The following is a 22,200-nucleotide window of genomic DNA, read 5'->3' on the forward strand; positions in this document are numbered from 1 at the left end:
GTCCAAAGGCTGAAAATAACACTACCAAGAAGCGTCCCTTCAAACTGAGAGACTATGGTCCCACTCTAGAGCAAAAAAAGCAATATATGAGTGAGGGGAAATGCTTTACCTGTGGTAGCACCGAGCATATTGCAAAGGCATGCCCAAACAAGAAGAAGCGTGATAATGCAAATGCATCAAAGCCTAATGTGCATATAGTTCCGGATGTGCAGGGCAACACTTCACATGATAGCAAAGACAGGATTGTATGTGAAGCTTGGGGACAGCTCAAGGATCAATCCGCTTTGTTCATGTTTGATGATTGTGTATCTGAGAATTTCATATCCACACACATAGCAGCTGCTTTGGGTATTGAAGTGAAGGACATGGGTCCTCAAATTGAAGTAGGGGCTGCCTTTGTTGGTAGAGAAGTGCAAGACATGCCTATTTTTGGCAAGTTGCACATACACATTCAAGGCTATGTGGATCATGAGGATTTTCTTGTGGCGCCTTTGAATGGCTGTGATGTATTGCTTGGAAAGCCTTGGCATACACGTATTGATCCGTGCAAGGCTTACAAGACCAACAGGATCACCTTCATGCATAAAGGCCAAGAGCATGTAATTGATGCTAGTGAAGAGGGTGATACCATTCCCCTTGTATCTCATGTACAAATTAAGCAAGTAATAAAAAAGAGTGTTTTTGCGTACTTGATTTTTGTATGAGATCATGTTGAGGAAAATAGTGTACATTAAAACACTCTTAGTAATGATAGGCCGAAATTCTTGCAAAAGCACAATGATTGTTTTGCTGATGAGTTACCAAATGAGTTTCCACCCGTACGACCGGAAGATCATCGCATTGATCTTGTGCCGGGTAGCTCACCACCTAATAGGCCATCCTATCGTGTAAGTGCATCCCAAAAAGAGGAGATCATGAAGCAGGTGAATGAGCTTCTTGAGAAGGGTTTGGTTCAGCCAAGCTCTTCCCCATATTGTTCACCTGTCCTCTTGGTTCAAAAGAAGGATGGATCCTTTCGTATGTGTGTGGATTATAGAGCTTTGAATAAGCTTACCATTAAGAATCGGTTTCCGATTCCATGCATAGACGACATCCTTGACAAGTTGGATGAATCGGCATGCTTTAGCCGAATTGATCTCAAGAGTGGGTATCATCAAGTGCGTGTAGTGCCTGAGGATGTCCACAAAACTGCTTTCAGGACAGCATTTGGGCTTTATGAGTATCTTGTTATGCCTTTTGGTCTTTCGAATGCCCCGGCTACATTCAATAGAATGATGGATCGTATATTCCGTGGATACAAAAAATTTACAAGTGTCTTCTTTGATGACATCCTAGTCTTCTCGAAGACCGAAGAAGAGCATAGAACTCATTTGGCCATTGTTTTTGAAGAACTCCGTAAGCATAAACTCTTCATAAATGCAAAGAAGAGTGAGTTCTTCTTGTCAGAGATACATTATCTTGGGCATATTGTGTCCAAAGATGGAGTGCAGATGGATCCTGCAAAAATTGATGCGATTCGAAATTGGCCCGAATTGAGTTCAGTGCATGAGATCTGTAGTTTTCTTGGATTACGCTCTTACTACCGCAGGTTCATTCGGCACTTTGCATGGATAGCTTCTTCTTTGCATGATTTGATAAAGAAGAAGGCCACATTCAAATGGACTAATGTAGAGAGGAATGCATTCCTCAAATTGAAAGATGCAACTACTCATGGTCCAGTGTTGATTATTCCGGATTTGCAAAAGCCTTTTAGTGTGGAATGTGATGCATCTGGAAATTGCATAGGAGCTGTCCTTAATCAAGAGGGACATGCTGTGGCTTATGAGAGCCGTAGATTGCATGATGCAGAGCTATCTCTTGGCATTTATGAGAAAGAGCTCTTGGCTGTAATTCATGCACTTATTATATGGAAACATTACCTTCTTGGGGCTGATTTCACTGTGAAGACAGATCACCAGAGTTTGAGGTATTTTCTTACCCAAACTAAGTTGTCAGAGAAGCATATGAGCATGGCCAATTTCCTCTCTATGTTTCATTTTCAGATCTTGCACACCACAAGAAAGAAGAATGTAGTGGCCGATGCATTGTCACTAAAGTTGTATGTAGCAGCTATCTCGGTTGCCTCTCAAGGAGACTTGTCTGCCATGCGTGATTTGTATCATACGGATGCTGATTTTGCCACTATTTGGGCTGATTTGATGGCTGGTCATGCACATGCCTCATATGTGATCAAAGAGGGTTATCTCATGAAAGATAATTGCCTATGTGTGGTGTTTGACATGAGGCAAAAGGTTTTGGATGAGTGCCATGCTCTGGTCATAGATGCATAATGCCTACTACTACGGACATGATTGAGCGGTATTTCTTTTGGCCAGGTATGCGGAAGGACATAGAGGCACATGTACATGCATATATCACCTGTCAAAAGGTGTAATTTGATAGGCAAAAGACACCACGTTTACTTCAGCCATTGCTTATTCCCACGCAGCCATGGGAAAGTATTACAATGGATTTCATTATGGACTTGCCACGGACCCAACAGGGTAATGACGCAATTTGGACAATTGTGGACAGGTTTAGCAAGCAAGCTCGTCCATTGTGGGGGATAGAGACCCCAGGATAACAAGTCTCTTTTGGCGGGCCTTATTTGATAATATGGGCACCAAATTGGACTTCTCATCAGCTTATCACCCTCAAACGGATGGGCAAAGTGAGGCTGCAAATTCAGCCGTGTTGGATCTCTTGAAATGTTATGTGGCGGATCAGAAGTCTTCTTGGGAGAAATACTTACCACTTGTGGAATTTGCATACAATAACACGGTGCATGCATCTATGGAAAAGGCCCCGTTTGAGATTGTTTATGGTAAGGTGGTTTTGCCACCCATCCTTCGCACAAAGGATGAGATATTTGCAGCTGATGAGCAAGTGCGGACAGCTATTGCAAGGTTACAAGACAAGCATAAAAAGGTTGCCGACAAGCATAGAAGGCAATTGGATGTTAAAGAGAATGATTAGGTATTGCTGAAATTTGAGAAAGCAAGACTTGCAAAGAGGCCTGGCAAAGAGGGTGCATATCCTAAGCTTGCAACCAGGTACTATGGGCCTTTTTGAGTGATCGAGAAGATCAATGAAGTGGCTTTCAGATTGGCATTACCTAGTCATTGGCACATACACAATGCTTTTCATGTGAGTCTCCTTCGCAAGTATATAGAGCCGGAGCCCAATGAAACGGTCATTGAGGATCCACTAGAAGTGGATGAGCTTAAGGAGATCTTGCAACCACAGCAAATTGTGTATCACAAGGAACGCAAGCTTGCTACAGGCAAAGTTGTCAGGCGTTACCTTGTGAAGTTTAAGAACTATCTTCCCATTGATGCTAAATGGGTAGATGAAGAGTTCTTCAGAGATTGCCTGCATGTGCTTCAGATATATTTGGATGCTTTTCAATTGCGGACAACTGTTTAGAAGTCGTGGCCACCCAATTGGTCCACCCGTGCTTTCTTATCATGTATGTAGATTGGACTGGTGTCCATGGCAGTTGTTTATGCCGAGGATTGATGCCACTCATGTGATACTGTGGACTTGGCCTTCCGTTGGGACTTGTGCCTCTGTGTACATGCCCGGAAATGCTTGGTGGATTGGTGTTCCATTGGGTCTGGTACCTCGTGTACTTGCCTGGAGCACATCTATTTTAGTATAGTCTCATGAAGGGGGATTGTCCATACCAATGCTGCATTGCATAGCATCTTTATGTGCTTGCTTGCAATTGAAATTGCATGATGTTTTCATGCTTGCTTGACCAATGTGTAGTTCCGGGTAAGGGGATGCCCGCCCGCGAACCGTACGTGTGAAACTGTCTACTGACATGGTTATGTGACATGTGACAGGTGGTAAGTATTGGTCATAAACCTAGCCTTAGGAGTCAGCACTAGTTTATAAGTGAGTGTGTACACACTTCATTAAGTTTTGGGTGACCAAAACTCACTTATAAATTATGACCAGCCCGGTGTTCACACACACTGATGTCCCGAGGTGGACATAACCCAATGTCCACCGCCCAGACCTCATCCCCTTTGTACAAAGAGAGTAGCCAGCCATGTGTCCACTCTAGCTTGCTCCACAAAGCACCTGCCTGCCATCTACACCGGACAACTCATCACCTCACTCCTCCTCTCTCTAGAGATTGGCGCCTCCTTCATGAGGGCTGTTGGGCTGCATTTTCTGCACTTTCTCCATCCCAACTCCATTTCCAAGCTTGCTAAGGTGTTTCTCAAGCTTCCAAGAGTGTTTCCGGATGCTAATCACTCTCCTGCACACTCCCAATGACTGAAATTCAGCAAAACAGCTCTCTTTATTGCTGTAATTTCTGGTCTTTTTGCTGAAAACCCTAATTTCAGCCCTCCTTTCTCAAGTTGAACCATAGGGGAAGCTTTCCCAAGGTTCCCTTCATCCTCTTGAAGACTTTTGTCACGAAGAAATGCGACAAATCGAAGATCTCATCACTCCAAGGACTTTCATCGCAAAGACTTCCGCTGACATCGACTCTACTTGCAATTGGTAAGCTTTAATGCTTAAATTGTTAGAAGTCATCTCCTGTCTTTCTGTAGACACCAGGGCCTTTGTTGTGGGTGTGCCCGCCCTTGTAGGTGTTGTTCTCATTTTTCCTCACTCCCCGTATTTTTTTTCCATTTTTCCCTATTTTTCCTTGGCATGGGAGGCTGCCCTATGATGGCAAGAGGACCCAGGTGCTGGCCGACTGCATCAGTATGCTTGTGTTCACATTGTGGAGCTGGCCGACTGGTCTGGACAGGTCGTGGACCTTTTTTTTATGCAGGCGGACTTGTGATTACAGTCATGGGCACTTCTAGAGTCCTGTCGGCCTACTGTAGTAGGCCGACTGCCGTATGGGGGCCATATAAAATGGCCCCACAACCCTTGCCACATCTTGTATTATATTCAGGATCTTCTTTGTGTATATAGAGCAGAGTTACACGCCTCTATCTCTCTCCCTCTCTTGTGCTGTTTTCTTTCTGCATTGTGTTTGCTCGTGTTCCCAGATTTGGTCATCATCTCCGCTGCGCATTTTGACATGGTATCAGAGCCCTAGGCTCTTGATAGTTCTTGGGATTTGTGTGAGCAAGAGGGGGACTGTTGTGTTGCTGATTGGTGGACTGTACGGGACTGTTTGGGAAGAGGAGAAGCAAGAGGACGGCGGGCTGATTTGCTGGACAGCCACTTGCAGGTGTAAGTTCTTCTTTGTTCCCACCCACCCACCCTTTTTCAGAGTACATCCCCGCAATGGCAAATCTGTTATCCCTACACTCCCCACGTTCCCGATGGAGCGTCAGTTGGACGGGAACAACTACGGCATATGGAAGGCTATGATGGAATCTGTTCTGGAGTCTTACACTGATTTCATCGTTGTTGGGGTTCCACGGCCGGAAGTAGAGGAAGGGGAGTTACCGTCGATCCGAAAGGACCGGGAGGCACAGGCTCGTGTCAACGCCAAGGTCTGTTCGTTTATCTTCCTCAACTGCACACCGCAGGTAATCAATCATGTAAAGCATATGACGCTAGCCAAAGGTATATGGCAGCATTTAGCTTCTCTTTACAACAGGGTATTGCCCATGAAGAGGATTTCCTTGGAAGTACAGATGCGGGTTATGAACCCTACAAAGTCGTTGACGATGCGGGAGCATATTAACAAGCTGCAGGCTCTTCAGCAGGAAGTTCTTCAGGCTGGGAAGGAGATATCGTCAGAGGACATGGCCATAACGTTGCTGTCGCATTTGCCTTCTCAGTACTCAACATTTTACTCGTCTTCGATTACCAGTGGCAGGCTTAGCACCATCACGTGGGAGGAGCTTGTGCCCATGGTCTTGGACCAGGAGGAACGATTCACGAACCCTCCTCAGGGTGGATTTTCGGAGGCCTTAACTGGCCAACGATCGAAAGGCCGTAACACGGGCAAAGGAAAGGCTTCATTGGAGCAGTCTTCTGAGAAGACGTCCGTCGCTGACCGCGAGAAACTAAAGGCAAAGAGGACTTGTAATGATTGTGGCGAAAAAGGCCACTATTGGAGGCAGTGTCCCAAGCGGAAGACCCAGAAGATTCCTCGGCAGCAATCATGAAGACTCCGGCTTTTGTGCACCTGGAGGTGATGGACACCGATGTTTCATTTTCTTCAGGCAGGGAGGAGGTTGGAGAAATCTCCGCAACGGATACTCGGGAGTGGATTCTGGACAGTGGTGCTTCCAAGCACATGACTCCTTCCCGTTCAGATTTACAGGATCTCTGTAGGTATTCTGGTCACATTCTTACTAGGGATACATCCACTATCCCAGTTCACAGTGAGGGCAAGTTGGAGATAGTTCCCGATGGCAGAGGGGGGAAGCATTCCTCCTAGGTGTTGTATGTTCCGTCACTTGGTTTCATCTGTTGTCAGTGCATCAGGTTTGCAAGACTGGTGTACGGGTGGAGTTTGATAAGCATTTTGTTGCTCTCCGGGACAAAGCAACAGGCCAGGTGGTTTGGGAAGGCGGAGTGGAGAATGGAGTTTACAAGTTTTCAGTACTCTCTCTCCCAAGTCCTCAGTTTGTGATGAGTGGCAGTCTGGTAATGGCCACTTAAGTGTGGATACGCTGCAGGTGCAGGCTTTCTAGGACCAAATGGTGGATAGCTTGCCAATTGATGGCAGTAGTTGGCAGGAACTTTCCAGTACTAATGTTGGTGGTTCTTGTGTTCGTCGGTCAGAGGAAACTGAACAGGTAACTTATGCTCTAATGTATCGTAGTATTCAGGACAAAGAAACTCCTGTAGATGAGGATGTTCTTTCCACGGGGACCTCTCGAAAAGCCAGGCAGGTGGCAATTGATTACTTGAAGAAGGAGGTGCATACTCCAGGCTTTGTGGTTCCAGATTCAGAGGGGGTGGTTGACACGTTTCAGAAGGCCTTGCGTGGTCTTCAGCAGGTTTCTAGGACTTGGCTTTGCACCGTAACAGGTGTTGATCCTTGTGAGCAGTGTGATGACTCTTTGACTCAGAAGCAGAATGGTTCATTGATTTGGTTGATGGACACCAGATTGGACATGAGCTTCCTGATTAGGCAGTTGAGCTCATGGTTGCAGATGACTCTTTGGGAGACATGATTGTGTATCTTGCGGTTTCTGCGGCATGCGAAGGATCATGGACTCTTTTACATAGGAGGGGGATTGATTGATGGAGTCCGACTCCACGGTTGGAGTGACTCAGTTTGGGGAGGAGATCCGAACACGAGGAGATCTACTTCAGGCCCAGGAGCAGTTTTATGGAGCAATAAGAGGCAGTCATCTTTTGCCTTGTCGTTGACAGAGGCAGAGTACCGGGCTGCTTGTGATGCTGCTTGCGAGGTGGTGAGGTTACAGAGGTTGTATTGCAAGATTGGGCTTCCACTGGAGGAACCCATGGTCATCCAGAGGCACTTTGGTCGTGAACAGATCGTTGCTGATGACATCTTGCTTGAGTTCTGTTCGACGGAGGACAATACAGTGGACCTCTTCACGAAGTCGCTATCTCAAGATTTGCTCAAGCGGCACCCTAGCTCCCTGTGGTTGGTTTCACAGCCAGGAGCTAAGAGGGGGTGTTAGAAGTCATCTCCTGTCTTTCTGTAGACACCAGGGCCTGGGTATGCCCGCCCTTGTAGGTGTTGTTCTCATTTTTCCTCACTCCCCGTATTTTTTCCCCATTTTTCCCTATTTTTCCTTGGCATGGGAGGCTGCCCTGTGATGGCAGGAGGACCCAGGTGCTGGCCGACTGCATCAGTATACTTGTGTTCACATTGTGGAGCTGGCCGACTAGTCTGGACAAGTCGTGGATCTTTTTTTTATGCAGGCCGACTGGTGATTACAGTCGTGGTGGGCACTTCTGGAGTCCTGTCGGCTGCCTACAGCAGGCCGATTGCTGTATGGGGGCCATATAAAATGGCCCCACAGCCCTTGCCACATCTTGTATTATATTCGGAATCTTCTTTGTGTATATAGAGCAGAGTTACACGCCTCTCTCTCTCTCCCGCTGTTTTCTTTCTGCATTGCGTTTGCTCTTGTCCATCAAATCTTAGTGTATTTAAGTGTATTGATTAGCATTGTGTTCAACCAAGTTACAGCCAATATAAAGGACAACAATTGAGAAAAGTTTGCAGCATTTAATGCTATTAAAATAGCATTTTCCTATCCCATAAACAAGCCAACAGTATCCAGGGTGAACCGACCAGTAGCAAAATGAATATAAAAGCAAGCGCCTAGTTCCCATCATAATTCATTCATCAGTTTACAAGTAGTCAAACAAAAGTGATGTGTGCCTAGAGCCTTCGGCCTTGCGCATACATTCAGCATATAGCACTTAATTGTGCTACAGCCCCAAGGCCTCTGCAAAGAGTTTCTTCAGCATTCAGCCAGTATATGTGCATCCCGCAATTTTGGTTCTGCATAGTGGTCATCGAAGAGCAATTCAAAGGAGCTTGGACAACATATGGTTCAGCCTACGTTCGGTCTACTTCGTCCTTACGTTCGGCAGTCCTCAGTCTTCCTTCATACTCATTGTACAAAGTTCTCCAAAGAAATATAAGAAAATACTCCTGGTTGAAAAGGGGGGGAGAGGGGAGGGAGGGGGGGGGGTGTGCTTCAATGGATAATTGGGACCCCATACTTTGTCGACTCTATCTTCTCTCTCACTTTTTGGTTTGGGATATTTTAGGGTGATATGAGAGTTGCACACTTTTTGTTTTGGGATCAGATCTAACATTTCAGCTCTTATTACTTTCTTTGATTTTTATTTTTAGTACCCCTGATGATGTATTTCATGGACATGATGTAACCTTTTGGTCTCATAGGCCATTTTGGCCTTTTGTAGACGTTAATACAACTTTCTTTCTTTCTTTCTCAAGCAAAGTGGAATTGCATAAACTCATGGCATTAAAGAAGGCTTTGTTGCGTGCTACGACGATCAACCTATTGCATGCTACATCCTCTTCCACCAAGGAGACTGTCTTCGTTGGCATTGAGGAGCTTCCTGCAGGCTCACCTGTTCCTACTACCTCACGTCTTATGGATTGGGTGGTTGACAATGGGTGCACTACTCACATGACTCATGACAGGTGCATTTTGCATGATATTCGGCCTAGCTCTTCGAAGGTGTCCATTGGTGATGCTTCCAAGCTTGAGGTCTCTTGTGTGGGTAACGGGCAACTTAACTCTTCTCCTCGCCGACCTTCTACCATCCGAGATGTGCTTTATGTTCCCAAGCTCTCTAGCAATCTGTTCTCAGTGTTTCGGATTGCAGAGAAAGGCTATGGCATGTACTTTGATAGTTCAATTCTTGAGGTCATTGACACCAACCCCTTGCAAATTGTTGCCATAGGTGTACTGGAAGGCGGCCTTTACAACTTGAAGGACTTTGGTGGCTCTTTGAATGAGTCACAGCCTCATTTGCTACAACTTCAAAGCTATCATGCCTTGGTAGCTCACGTGGATACAACGTTCGAGCTTGCCAAGCATCTATAAATGGGGTGTCAGTGATGCCTGTTTTCTTACATGAAGTCTCGCCATCTATTCAAGCTGAAACTAAGAAAACTAGCAGCAGTAGTACAAGGTGCACTATGGAGAAGCCTGGTTCTTTAAACTATTGTGAAGCACAAAATTGAGACAACACAAAGTAGAGGAACAGCAAATAGAAAAAAATTACTTGAACTTACAAATATACAAGATAACCTGCTAGGTCAAACTGCTATTAACTCGAAGAGCATGGTGGTGAATAAAAAGAAAACTCTCAGCAATCCTCTCTTGATTGTGCAACGTCACAGTCTAAATAATAGACTGCAAGTGTTTACCTTATTGCATAAGATTGTCATTCCCTAGAATTTCAATGGCCACTCTCAGCACCATTAATTATCATCAGCCGTCCTTGGAATTCCTGTGACACTGAAGGTCCAGCAAAATCTGCCTTGATTTCAGACACAGACAAAGGGATGTCCCATAATTTATGGTCAGCCAAATGGCCAGCTTCAGATACACCTGTCAGAACAGAAAGAAGTTGATTCATCAATTCTCTCCCTCTATGAGAAAAGCTGTTACAGTTCATTTGAATTGCTTCGGGGGAAAATTCATAAACGACACCGCGATATTCCTTAGAACTAGTGGGGGAGCTTTACAACACAACTAGTGGGGGAAGCCTGTGGCCAAACCACACACAACATAAAATCTTTGAAAGAGCAAAAAACTAGGTAGGAGTTTCAAAATTTTCTACTTAACGGATTTTGAGAAGATTAAAAAGCGGGAGGCAGAGATTGAAAAGCAAGAAGTAGAAAAAAAAACTTTCCATCCTCAGTGTTCACTTTGGTACATTCAATCTAAAGTGTTGATGTATATTGTAAGATGAAAATGAAAAGCAAGTAAATAAACAAAACAATTATAAACAACAATACCTACCATGGCCATTAATAACAGCTCTACTGAAAGAAACTGCTGTGTTATCCAATTGTACATGCATTTGAGCTGAATCTGGCAACCCAGGGTGGTGTTCAGCACAATGGGTGCTTTGAGAAACCCTGCCCACATGAGTGGCATCAAAACTGTCATTTGAAAACTCCCTTTCAATCTTACCCTTCTTCTCCTCTGGCGAATCGACATCCGTGTCAAGATCGGATTCCCCATTGTTAGAGCCGCCAAGCTGCTGCTTTCTTTTTGTCCGGGCTCTTCGGTTCTGGAACCAGTTGTAGACATTGGTCTCCGAAATTTGGCCATGCTGGCTCAGCTCTATGGTGATCTCCTTTATCCTCTGCTTGTTTGGTGTGCCGCTCTCCTGCTCGAAGAGCCTCTCAAGAATTTGAAGCTGGGTTTGACTTGGTGTCCATCTCTGCCTGGATGTCAGCTTGTGTCCCATACAATGGAGAGAAGAGTCAAAGGGGGTCGATTGGCCCAACCATAAAGCTGCAGTGTATTAAGTCTAATCAATGGCACATCACACATAGCCACAGCTTGAGGGCATAGTGACAAATGTGAAGCAAGTTAACACTAGCACAAGCAAGTGAGAACTAGATTATACCTGATGCCGGGTTTTGCTGCGCCATGATGGCCTTGTGCATCTCCACTAGCTGTTGGCAAATGGTTGCATAGACAGAGATCTGCCGCCTCAGAGTCTCCAGCTGCTCATCAGTCATCACTTGGCCACGTGGGCTCATGGTGTAAACCGATTGCTGCTGGTTCATAAATGCCTGAATTTTGGCATCTGATTGGACCACATGCGGCATTAGGGGAAAGGAAGCCATGCGTGCATTGGCATCCATATGTGGCACCTTCATCTGAGCCGCTGCTGCCGGCATATCCTGAACTGCTCTGATGTCCAAATCCATAGAAGCTCCCAATTTCTGCACAATGGCGACCCTACTTGCTTCAACCCAATGTCATTCAGAGTCTACTCACCTCCCAACATATGGAAATCTTCCCTCAATAAGAAACTTTGGGGTGTGTGTGTGTGTGTGTGTGTGTGTGTGTGTGTGAGAGAGAGAGAGAGAGAGGCGTGTTATGGAGAGAAACTGAGCGGGTAGTTAAAGTGACACATTGTGGCTGGGGTTATTGAGAAGATTCCAACAATGGGACCAGAAACTGTTCGTGTGTGTGTATGAGAGAGAGAAGGGCGGTGCTCACAACAAGAACGAGAAGGTTTACACTCAAATAGGAGCGACGGTTGCCCAACAACACAAAGAGAGAGAGAGAGGGAGAGAGGGAGAGAGGGGGGATGTTCCCCACTCGATGAAAGTACAGCAGAAAGAAGAGCAGAGTGGAGCGGAATGACAGGGAAAGAAGAAACAACCCAATTGAGAGAGAGAGAGAGCCTCAGGAATGCAGAAACCACTAAGGGTAAGAGAACTTGCGTGAGGGAGAAGTGCCCAACACAGAAAGGAAGGATGGAGGGCACCGTGAGAGGTGCCCAATACAAGATAAAAGAAAGCCAATGCACCTGTGTGTGTGTGTGTGTGTGTGTGTGTGTGTGTGTGTGTGAGAGAGAGAGAGAGAGAGAGAGAGAGAGTGCGCACCTGCAGAGAAGTAGGCTAGAAACAGGAGAGGCACTAAGGGTAAGAGAACTTGCGTGAGGGAGAAGTGCCCAACACAGAAAGGAAGGATGGAGGGCACCGTGAGGTGTGGCCAATACAAGATAAAAGAAAGGCAATGCACCTGTGTGTGTGTATGTGAGAGAAGGAGAGAGAAAGAGAGAGTGCGCGCACCTGCAGAGAAGTAGGCTAGAAGCAGGAGAGGCTTCCCGGACGTGGTGGGTGATCTGTGAAAATGTGCCCGCCATGAGATAGAGAGAGAGAGAAACGCAAGAAAGAGGAAATGAGCCTTTTTAGGAAGCCAATTGCCATCATCTCTGTGCACGGTCTCCACTATCTACCGCTGCACATGCGCCCACAAGGCTCAAGCCCAATTTCAGATTCCACGAGCGACCCATAGCTATAGGTAGACAAAGTCCACTCCGGCTCCACTGTTCCCTTGACTATCTCTTTGGTGGGACTTGCACTGGGTGGATCATGGCCTTCACTGCGAGGGTCCTTATAAAGGCCATGATCCATCCGAGTTCAAGTCCCACCGTTGGTCGTATATGTCTTCGTGTTGCATTCTACCGACGTTAATACCTCTCTCTCTCTCTATATATATATAAATATATATATCAATATAATCATCTCTTTTCTCTCTCTTCCATCCAGCATACGCACTTAAACTCGATTAGGTTATGGGTGCTTTGAAGTTGTAACGAACTGTCCTAAATCTGGTGCACCCCTCTCGGGCTCTCCTCGCCCTCTCCCCTTTCTTTGTTGACATTTACGCTTTTGCACACTTCTAAAGTTGACATTATAGCCTTGTGCACATGTCTCAACTTTAGACACTTTTTTTGGGGGGGGGGAGGTACTTTCCCTAGGTAGGTAGGTAGAGAGATCATAGAATGCCCACGGGCCACAATGCACATGCATTGTAGTCATTATTATTGAGTAGATTTGACAAGTACCCCCTTTGTAAAATTTTAAAAAATACAATACATTATTATTGAGTAGATTTGACAAGTACCCCCTTAAATTTTCAAAAATACAATACATTATTCAATCAATCTTCCTATTAAATATATTGCTATTAGTTTATCAAATGATAAAATTTACTAGCTCATACCAAATCAAACACTAGTGTCCACCTACATACATAAGCATAAACATGAAGCAATAATCCAAGTACCTATAATCCATGGCCACCACAAACATCATGAAGATCACAAAGACGAAGGTGGGTTTGGCTAGCTGTAGGCTACAAACCAAATAAAATAGTAAGCCTCCTTGAACCAAAGACCACGCACCCCTAGCCCAGTCCACATCCCAAAGGCGTGTACGTCTCATACCATGCACCCCCAGACACTTCGATTCTCAGAGATGCAAATAACCAATGTGCTATCCAATAGAGCTGATGAGCTCTTGGGAGGCTCCACTCCCGAGATTTGAGTCCCATGAAGGAACTCTTTACTAAAATGAGTCATAACCCAACTTTATTGCCCAAATAGGGGCCTACAACGAGTTAAAAATCAATTAAAATATTAATTTTAATGATATTAATATTTTTAAATGATAATCAATAAAAATATTTATTTAATGGTATTCAATTAGTTTTCTCATTATTTATTTAAATTAATTGCTTTAAAGTTAAAGTTAAATGACAACACTTGTATTTTTGTCATGGCTAAGATTTTTGTATTTTAGTTATAAAATAATCGATTGATATGTGAATGTCTTTAGGAAAAACAAAATTCAAATGGAGTTATGACAATATTTTCTAGGTATTTAGTGTATTTTTGAGAGTTGACTTCAATATCAAAGGTTTCAAAAATATGATTGAGGCAAATTTTATGTAATAAAATGCACTTCATCCATTATAGGGGAGACAAAATTAATAATAAATCCATGAAACCTCATGTTACACCGCATTCCAACAGCGCTAAATGACTGATTACATAGGTTGCTCACAACCCATTTACTGAGATCAATCATACCAATATGTATGCACTTTTTGTAAATGAAGCCATATTGATTTGCTTTGTTTACTAGGCCTATTATGGACAAAATTGCTCACAACCCATTGTTAAGATCAATTATACCAATATGTCTTTTTTCATGCACTTTTTTTATAATGAAGCCATGTTGATTTGCTTTGTTACTAGGCGTGTTATGAATAAAATTCAAGCAAAGGTGAGTTCGCTTCATCATATGACTAGTTCAATTTTGGGAAAATTTGTTTTGAGTTGATGGGTTCACTTCATCCTACATTTGATTCAATTTTAGGAAAATCCTCTTCGAGTTATGGGAGAAGTTGAGATGTCTCCTTATAAATTTTTTAATAGTTATAATTAGATAAATATATAGGCTCATGCTAACAACTTTGCAATATAGGTGATCTTTCTCAGTGATTAGTGCATGGTAATATGCTACCCTTAATGGATGTGGACACCATTGGGTTTCTGTCCATCTCAAAAAGCTCCATGTGGGTTTTATAGATTTAAATTCATTGCCACATATGGTCTTGTATACTTGGCCCAACACCCTACTTAATTTTTAAATAGTGTGCCATTGAATAATACCAATACCCACTTGTGTTGACATGAGAAAATCGCTGCATATTGATTGTTTTCTGATTGAAGTTGTATGCACTCTGTTAAGTGATATAGTGTGAAATTATTTTTAGGTCATCGATTGGTTAAAAGATATGACCTTTAGCTTGTAGTTCAAATTAACAACATGGGATCATTTTTTATTAAAAGTGATCCTACTCTTTGTTATACTAGTCTCTCTCTCTCTCTCTCTCTCTCTCTCTCTCTCTCTCTCTCTCTCTCTCTCTCTCTCTCTCTCCATGTATGTGTAGAGAGTGGAGAAAAGCACTCCTAATTTTTTCCTTTCTCCACTCCTTACTCTTAGCACACCCTAAATGTTCCTGAGTTGCCCTTACAACCTCAATTAGTGCCTAGTAAAGAATGAAGAAGGTAAAGAGGGTAGAGGTTAACCTAAATGAGACAATGGGACCTTAAGCATTCAAGTGGAATCTTAAATCACTTCAATTTTACATGGAATCAAAATTAAATTAATGTAGATATCCAAGAATAGAAAGGGAGGAATGCACTAGATTCAAGTGACCTAAGATTTAAGAGGAATCTTAGGTCTCAAATCAATCTTACATGGAATCAATAATAGATATAAATATCCAATGATAGAAAGGGAGGAATACACTAGATTTAAAGGTTTGGGCAACTAGTAGTAGGTGGTTCTACATAAACTTTGTAGGCAAGACATTACATGCACTAACGAAATTTACATAGCCTTTGCATGGAACATATTAGCCCCATTAGGTTCAAGAATGGGCATGTGATCATCCCCTTTAACATGACACAAGCGATAATACTTGTGTAATTGTAAAGCTTGAAGGACACCACCCTTTGGATATAGCAAAGAGCTTGCACTCTCATAACTCAAATAGAAAAGAGGGGGGCTAGAGAAGTATAAAGTAGCATGCAAGGCATGAAAATGGAAAGTGTTAAGTTAAAATGGATCAATAGGCCCCACTTTCTTTATTTACAAGGATCTAGAGAGTCTAAAAATGATCCATGGGATGTTTTTTTAAAATCAATTTTATACATGATTAGAATGAGAACTCCATGATTTATGCTTTGTGTTACCATATTCGTACTTGACCTTTGGAGACATAATCAAATCTCTCTCTCTCTCGCTCTCTCTCTCTCTCTCTCGCTCTATCTATACACACACACACACACACACACACACATGTGTGTGTGTGTAGTACACATACATGCGCACACTATAGTAGAATAAAAAATCCTACCTTGTCTCATGGAAGGGAAAGCTAAGCAACTCGTTTCCCTCAACAACTAGTTTGGTATTAATGACGGTGCTCTAAGTAACCATAGAAATAAAAAACCATAGCTTGTATGTGCTAAACCTTGCCTTGTGGGAGGAAATCAAAGCAACATGTTTCCTTTAACAACTTGTTTGATGCCAATTAAGCATAAAAAGTGTGGCAACTTCTCACTATGCAAGCTAGAAACTATGTGGTTAAGATGGGATGGATCAGCTAGGAGTTGGGTAGGGCTAGGTTAGATTGGATGAGTTAATAGTTGAGGGAGGAGGGCAAGGAGCAAGTTGGTGGCTTGGGAAAGCCTTCAAATGCATCCAAAAGTAGTGGCCCATCCCAATGGAGTGAATAATGCTTCTTCATTTCAAGAAGTTGAGAGTTCGACACAATGTTGTGGTTGTAAGTCATGAAATATCCACGCCATGTTATCCAACACTCACTTTAATTTTGTTAAGCCTAAAAACATAGGGATAACTAGCACGACCAAAAAGGATGCTTTACCTCTTCAATATGTTTCTCAACTTTTTAAACTATTAAATATGTTGCTTTTGAACACATAATCAACTCCCTTCCACACAATGGCATACATTAAGCATTAATGATAACAACAAAGTTTGATGGAAATATCTTAACATGTTCGCTCTCATGTACCCTTGTATACCATCAAGACCTTCCATTACCTTGCTAGTGGCACAAGCTCTCCTCGTTACACATGGAAGAAGAAATTGGGATATAAAAGAAAGTTGAAACCATGTTATTGTGCACCATTGGCAAGATGGCATGCTAATTAGTTTATGAAGTTGTTCATTTACCTTTCTAACCATGATTCTTATTCATATCTTATGTGGTGAGTAAAGTTAATTTGGACACACTATGTGGATATAGAAACTAAAGCATCAATGAAGCCATTCGATAGGTCTCATGGAATCAAAGTAGCTCTTTCTATTTATATGTAAGGATAATTTCTTTGTTTTTTCTATCATAGCATTTTCTGGTAAAGGACTAAGTTACCTTTTAAAAATATCCTACAAGGACACTTCTTATGCATTTTAAATGTTTATGAGAGCTTAAGGAAGTCACATCCAACCTATATATCTTTAAAATGCATTTTAAATGTTTATGAGATCTTAAGGAAGTCACATCCAACCTATATATCTTTAAAATGCATTTCATTGTCTATGAATAATAAGTACTCTATAAAATTGTACTATACGTACTATGGACATGAGTAGCTTTGCCCCTTTATTCTTTCAACAAACTCATTTAAAGCATAGGTGGGATGCCTTCTTTTCTATATTGTGTGCATATGATGGAATAAAGAGTTTACTTTGAAAATGCCACCCTTATGCTTTTGTGGAATCAAGGCCTCACTTTGACTTTGAAAAAATATATGCATTCTTTTTAAGCTACCGAATGATCCTTCACTAGGAAAATTAACAAAGTCCCTATTTAAAGAAGATTTATAGCTCAAAATTTTATCTTTTAGCTATGAAAAAGCCTTAGAGACACCTTGCATCATGAAAAGTTGTTGAAACACTCAAACTACAAACTATAAATTTTAATTGAAATAAAAAAGTTTTGTTTTCCAAGCTAAAAGGAACAATGTTCAAATGTTTCACAAGTGGCATGGCCCAAACACAGTATTTTAAAACATGGAATCTATTACCAACGTGGCACCTTAGTATGTATAAGTCAATCATAATTATTTTTTGGCTTTTTGCATATTCTACATAAGCCACTCATGTTCCATAAATCTAACAAAAGGAGTGATAAGAGTTTTTGTGACATGGTCATCACTAGAGTCACATCAAGTAGAAGGTATGTCTCTCCATCATTTGTCTCTTCTATAATGTAAAAGGTGGAGTATCACAATGTGGAAACCATATCCACATTTTTCTTTTACCAAGTGGACACCCCACTCCTCATCACCTTTGTAAAAGTGCACCATGTGGTAAGGAATTATTTACATGGGTCCATGCCTTTAATGCAAAATATCGATTATGCAAGAGTTATTATAACAGAGCACAATGACAACTTTACTTACCATTGTAAATGGCACAAAAATCTATACGACTTTAATGATAACTTTAATGCAAAATATCGATGCAAGAGTTATTCTAGCATAGCACAATGACAACTTTACTTACCATTGTAAATGGCACAAAAATCTATACTACTATAATGGGAAAAAAGAGAAGGCACATGGCATTGCATGGCCTCTCAAAACCTATGGAGGGTGATTTGTTAACAAGGGGGTGACGATTCATGGAGTGATAGGTCAAAGATCAATCATGTTCTCAGTGGGTGTTGCATTAAGTTGGTTAGGGGAAGAACTTGGGTTCAGTTCTCACTTTCCGTAAAACCATGGGATGTTAAAATAAAAAATAAGGAAAACTTATATATATGAAATCTAGATAATTTATCTCCAATCATGAGATCTTTTATCATAGGATTAGTGATTTGATGGTGGGTAAGAGTGATATATGTGAGTGGGGAAATGACCTTAGGAAATAGTACGCTTGTGACTTTGATGGTCTTTTAATTTATATAGTAAGACTAATAATAATAATGGGTTAAACAAAGAGTTTGGTGTATATCCTAAGGTATGTATAGTAAGACCTTAGGATATAGTACACGTGTGAGTTTGATGGGCATTTAATTTATATAGTAAGACTTTAGTATTAATAAAGGGTTAAATAAAGAGATTGGTGTATATCCTAAAATATATACTAGGATTGAATATATATACTAAAATATATACTAGGATTGAATATGAGGTTCTAAGACATAATAGGAAAGATAACAAAGATGCATTACTATATAGGTTTTTGCATACAATCAGGATAGTTTGTTACATAGGTAAATCATCAATATGCTTTGAGGCTCATGTATGTGGTACCAATCATTATATCCATTAATCGATATATCTCGGGGGTTTCATTTCAATAACATTACCCTCACGCTTGTGAGTTTGATGGCCTTTTAATTTAGATAATGAGAATGTAGCACTAAATAGATGGATGTATAGTAATATTAAACTTGAGGTTATAAGACATAATGTGGAAGGTAATAAAGTTACATTATAGTTTTTACATACAATAAGGCTGGGTTATAAAGGTAGACGTGGTACCAATCATTACATCTATCTCATATCTATCAACTAATATAGTTTGGGTGTTTCACTTCAATGACAATACCCCACATGCTTCTGAGTAGGATTATATTATCAAATAAAGGGCTTAAAAAATAGTTTGGTTATATCCTTAAGTGTGTATAATAGGATCGGTTGCGAGGTTTTGAGACAAAATATGTAAAATAATAAAGTTACATTATTGTATAGGTTTTTGTATACAATAAGTATGGGTTGTAGAGGGAGAAAAATAATGGGTTTTTGCATACAAGAGGATGGCTTGTAGAGTTAGAATATTTATAGGTTTTTGCATACAGTAAGGATGGGTTGTAGAGCTAGAATGTCGATGGGACTCATGGATGTGGTACCAATCATTATAACTATTAATTGGTTTTTTAAGGAGTCTTATTTCAATGATTACGCCTACATTCAAAGTTGTGGACCACCCTACCCCTACATAGATGGAGGCCCCTAATTTCTACCTACCAAGATAACTACTATGGTTAAGATAGGGGCACTAGCCCATTTCTCTCATGACTTGTTTATAATGCAACTAGAAAGAAATCTTATCTCCTTACCCGCATTATGTATAACTATTAAACCATGGAATGCTAGGTAGTATTGATTAATATGGTATATAGAAGTAGGTAGTAGTGTAGGCTTTCTATTTAACATTATCCTTTCTTCACCTGACCAAGATGGCCCACCCTTTAAACTAACTAACATGAAACACTTTTCACCTCTCTCTCCTTGAGCTAGCTAGTCATCTCTCTCTCTCTCTCTCTCTCTCTCTCTCTCTCTCTCTCTCTCTCTCTCTCTTACGTCCATGTCTTTTTCCACATTGAGGGCCTTCATGCCATATCTCTCCTCTAGGAAGATACTCTAGTGAGAGGCTAAGGATGTAAATGAAGTAGTAGTAAAATGATCTTTTAGGATTTAACCCAATCAACACCATTGATCAAGTTGACCCATTTGAGCATTTGTTAACATCACTGATGTGACCAAGGGGACCCAACTAACCATCACTATGGGCATCCACGGAGTACCTTCATAGTGGGGTAGAATCAAGAGACTTGTGATGGGAAGGCTCTTGCAACTTTGGCCAAAGTTATAGCTTAGAAGCTTTTTACTACTTTCATTAACCATTACTTTAACATTGCCTTTTTAAACATGTGGGATATGCCATAAGCTCTTTTTTTGTCTCTGTATATATGCACTTAATGATATGTAGTGGGTAGCTAGGCTTATGAAAGATATGTGATAAAATTTAGCGCAGATTAGAATTAGAGGGGAGGTTCAAGCTAATGTAACAACTATAGTTGGTGGTGTCTAATTGGTCATTGTTGGAAGAGATGGGGTGGGGATGTTAGTGTTAGTGTGAAAAGTGTTAGTGAAGAGATTGCACATGAATTAGTCTATTGAGGATAGGCAAAGTTTTTTTAATAAATATATTATCCTCCTTCTTCTCTCTCTCTCTCTCTCTCTCTATTTCTTGTTGCCTTATGTTTTATATTTGTCAAGGCCTAGAGTATTATAGCTTGTGGAGTAATTAACATAGTGATTCAACGTTAGCTTATGGAAGAGTTAGAAAGTGATGTCATTTAAAGGCTAGAGATCAAGAGGTTAGTAAAAAAAAAATGGCAATAAGGGAATTACAAAGGAGCAAGGACACAACCACCAAAACAAGAATGGGAGTTTTTCAAAATCAAGTGGGAAAACCCCTTCTGTAAATGTATTTCTATAAATTTACCTTAAAATTTTGAATTAAAAATCCCCTTTTAATGAACTCATGGGGCTATACTTACATATTTTTAGGTAAACCCCTTGATGATGTTGCTAACGCTCTAATGTCACCATTGATTTAGGGCTTGTTATGATGTAGTGTTCTCTCTCCTTTTTGAATTTTATGTTTTTATATATAACTATAATTACCTTTTTATAAATATAAATTACCATTTTATAAATATAAATTGCCTTCTTAGATCTTGGGCATGGCTTGAGATGATCGGGGATCGAAATTGAGAATATATACCCCTAAATACATTTAATAGACCCCCTTCTCGAAGAATGTTAAACCACATTGGATTACATTACTTCCCAAAATGCACGATATCTTCTCCAAACAATATTTTTTACTATGCAATGTACTTCATGTAAAATGATTATGGAAAATCTTCGAGCTTATGACTTGTGTAGTGTCAAAAGATAGTCAAACACCGAGTATATTTAGACCGAGAAATTATCCTAGATTAGCTTATTGGGCCCTCAAACATCAGTTGGATGGCCGGGCATTATACAAATGAATTTTGTATATAAGACATTTTAGCTAATGAGAAAACACATAATCTCATTCTCATAATAAAGTTTCATTCTTCTTACTCTTGTGATTGAAATTGCTTGTATGCTTTTCTCTTCTTCCTTGTTACATGCATGCTTAGGGATAGTGTAGGTAAGTGATGGTGTTGATGTATGCTCTCTTCTCCCTTTCTCCTTCTTGTCTACTCTTTCATGCCTTCACTCATTGTGGCATTGAAGTAGAGGTTGAGATTTCCATAGCGCTCTCTCTCTTTGCTCCTCACCCATTTGCAAAGCTCCTTTGTGGTGACAACAAAGGAGGTAAGGTTGAGGACCCTAGCTCTGCACAAGAAAGAGTTACTCTAAGAAAAGAGTCTCTTGAGGTGTAAACCGGTAAGACCCTTGCATTCTCCTCTCCTTCTCTCTATATTACAAGGCTCAAGTGTTCTGTACCATAAACATATTTGGCACTACTGAGGTGGGAAGTGTTTATGGTGCTTAGGACTTCCTTGTTAATACTTTACATTTGGAGTATTGACATAGCCTTGTTAATACTTTACATTTGGAGTATTGACATATCCTTGTGGGTTGAAGTGCAAATCCACTAGTGTAACTTTGGTTTGTTGTTGTTTTATGGTCTATTTGCCCATCTTGATGCAATGGATCTTGGAGCAACCCTTTGAGCTTGAGTTGCATGGCTACAAGTAAGTGTTCAATTTAATTTCCTTTTATTTTGTCTAGTTCCTTTTTGCATTTGTATTTTTTTTAAAGTTTTTTTCATTTTAGCACTTAATCTCACCATTAATCTTTGTAGAAAGACCATTAGGCTACATTATGCATATCACT

At 41.1% G+C, this 22,200-nt stretch overlaps 1 protein-coding gene across 8 annotated transcripts in view; it reads right to left on the bottom strand.

The window, feature by feature from the left end:
* LOC147641568 (WUSCHEL-related homeobox 8-like) overlaps window positions 1-12,554 on the bottom strand; it is a 49,057-nt gene extending 36,503 nt beyond the window's left edge. For 3 of the 8 annotated variants that reach the window (XR_015264574.1, XM_086789641.1, XM_086789563.1), the window contains exons 1-4: window positions 12,068-12,238; window positions 11,077-11,398; window positions 10,461-10,961; window positions 9,863-10,046 (exon numbers count right to left, since the gene is read on the bottom strand). Coding sequence is in view for 7 of the 8 variants with exons in the window: in XM_086789641.1 (XP_086645767.1) it covers window positions 9,895-10,046; window positions 10,461-10,961; window positions 11,077-11,383 (960 nt within the window). In the remaining variant the exon portion in view is untranslated. The other 5 variants (XM_086789897.1, XM_086789848.1, XM_086789765.1 and 2 more) reach the window with 5 other exon arrangements.
* Window positions 12,555-22,200: the final 9,646 nt, after the last annotated feature.

Source organism: Cibotium barometz, chromosome 1 (genome assembly GCF_041138505.1).
Source record: "Cibotium barometz isolate CiBa-2024 chromosome 1, ASM4113850v1, whole genome shotgun sequence".
NCBI classification, from domain to species: Eukaryota; Viridiplantae; Streptophyta; class Polypodiopsida; order Cyatheales; family Cibotiaceae; genus Cibotium; species Cibotium barometz.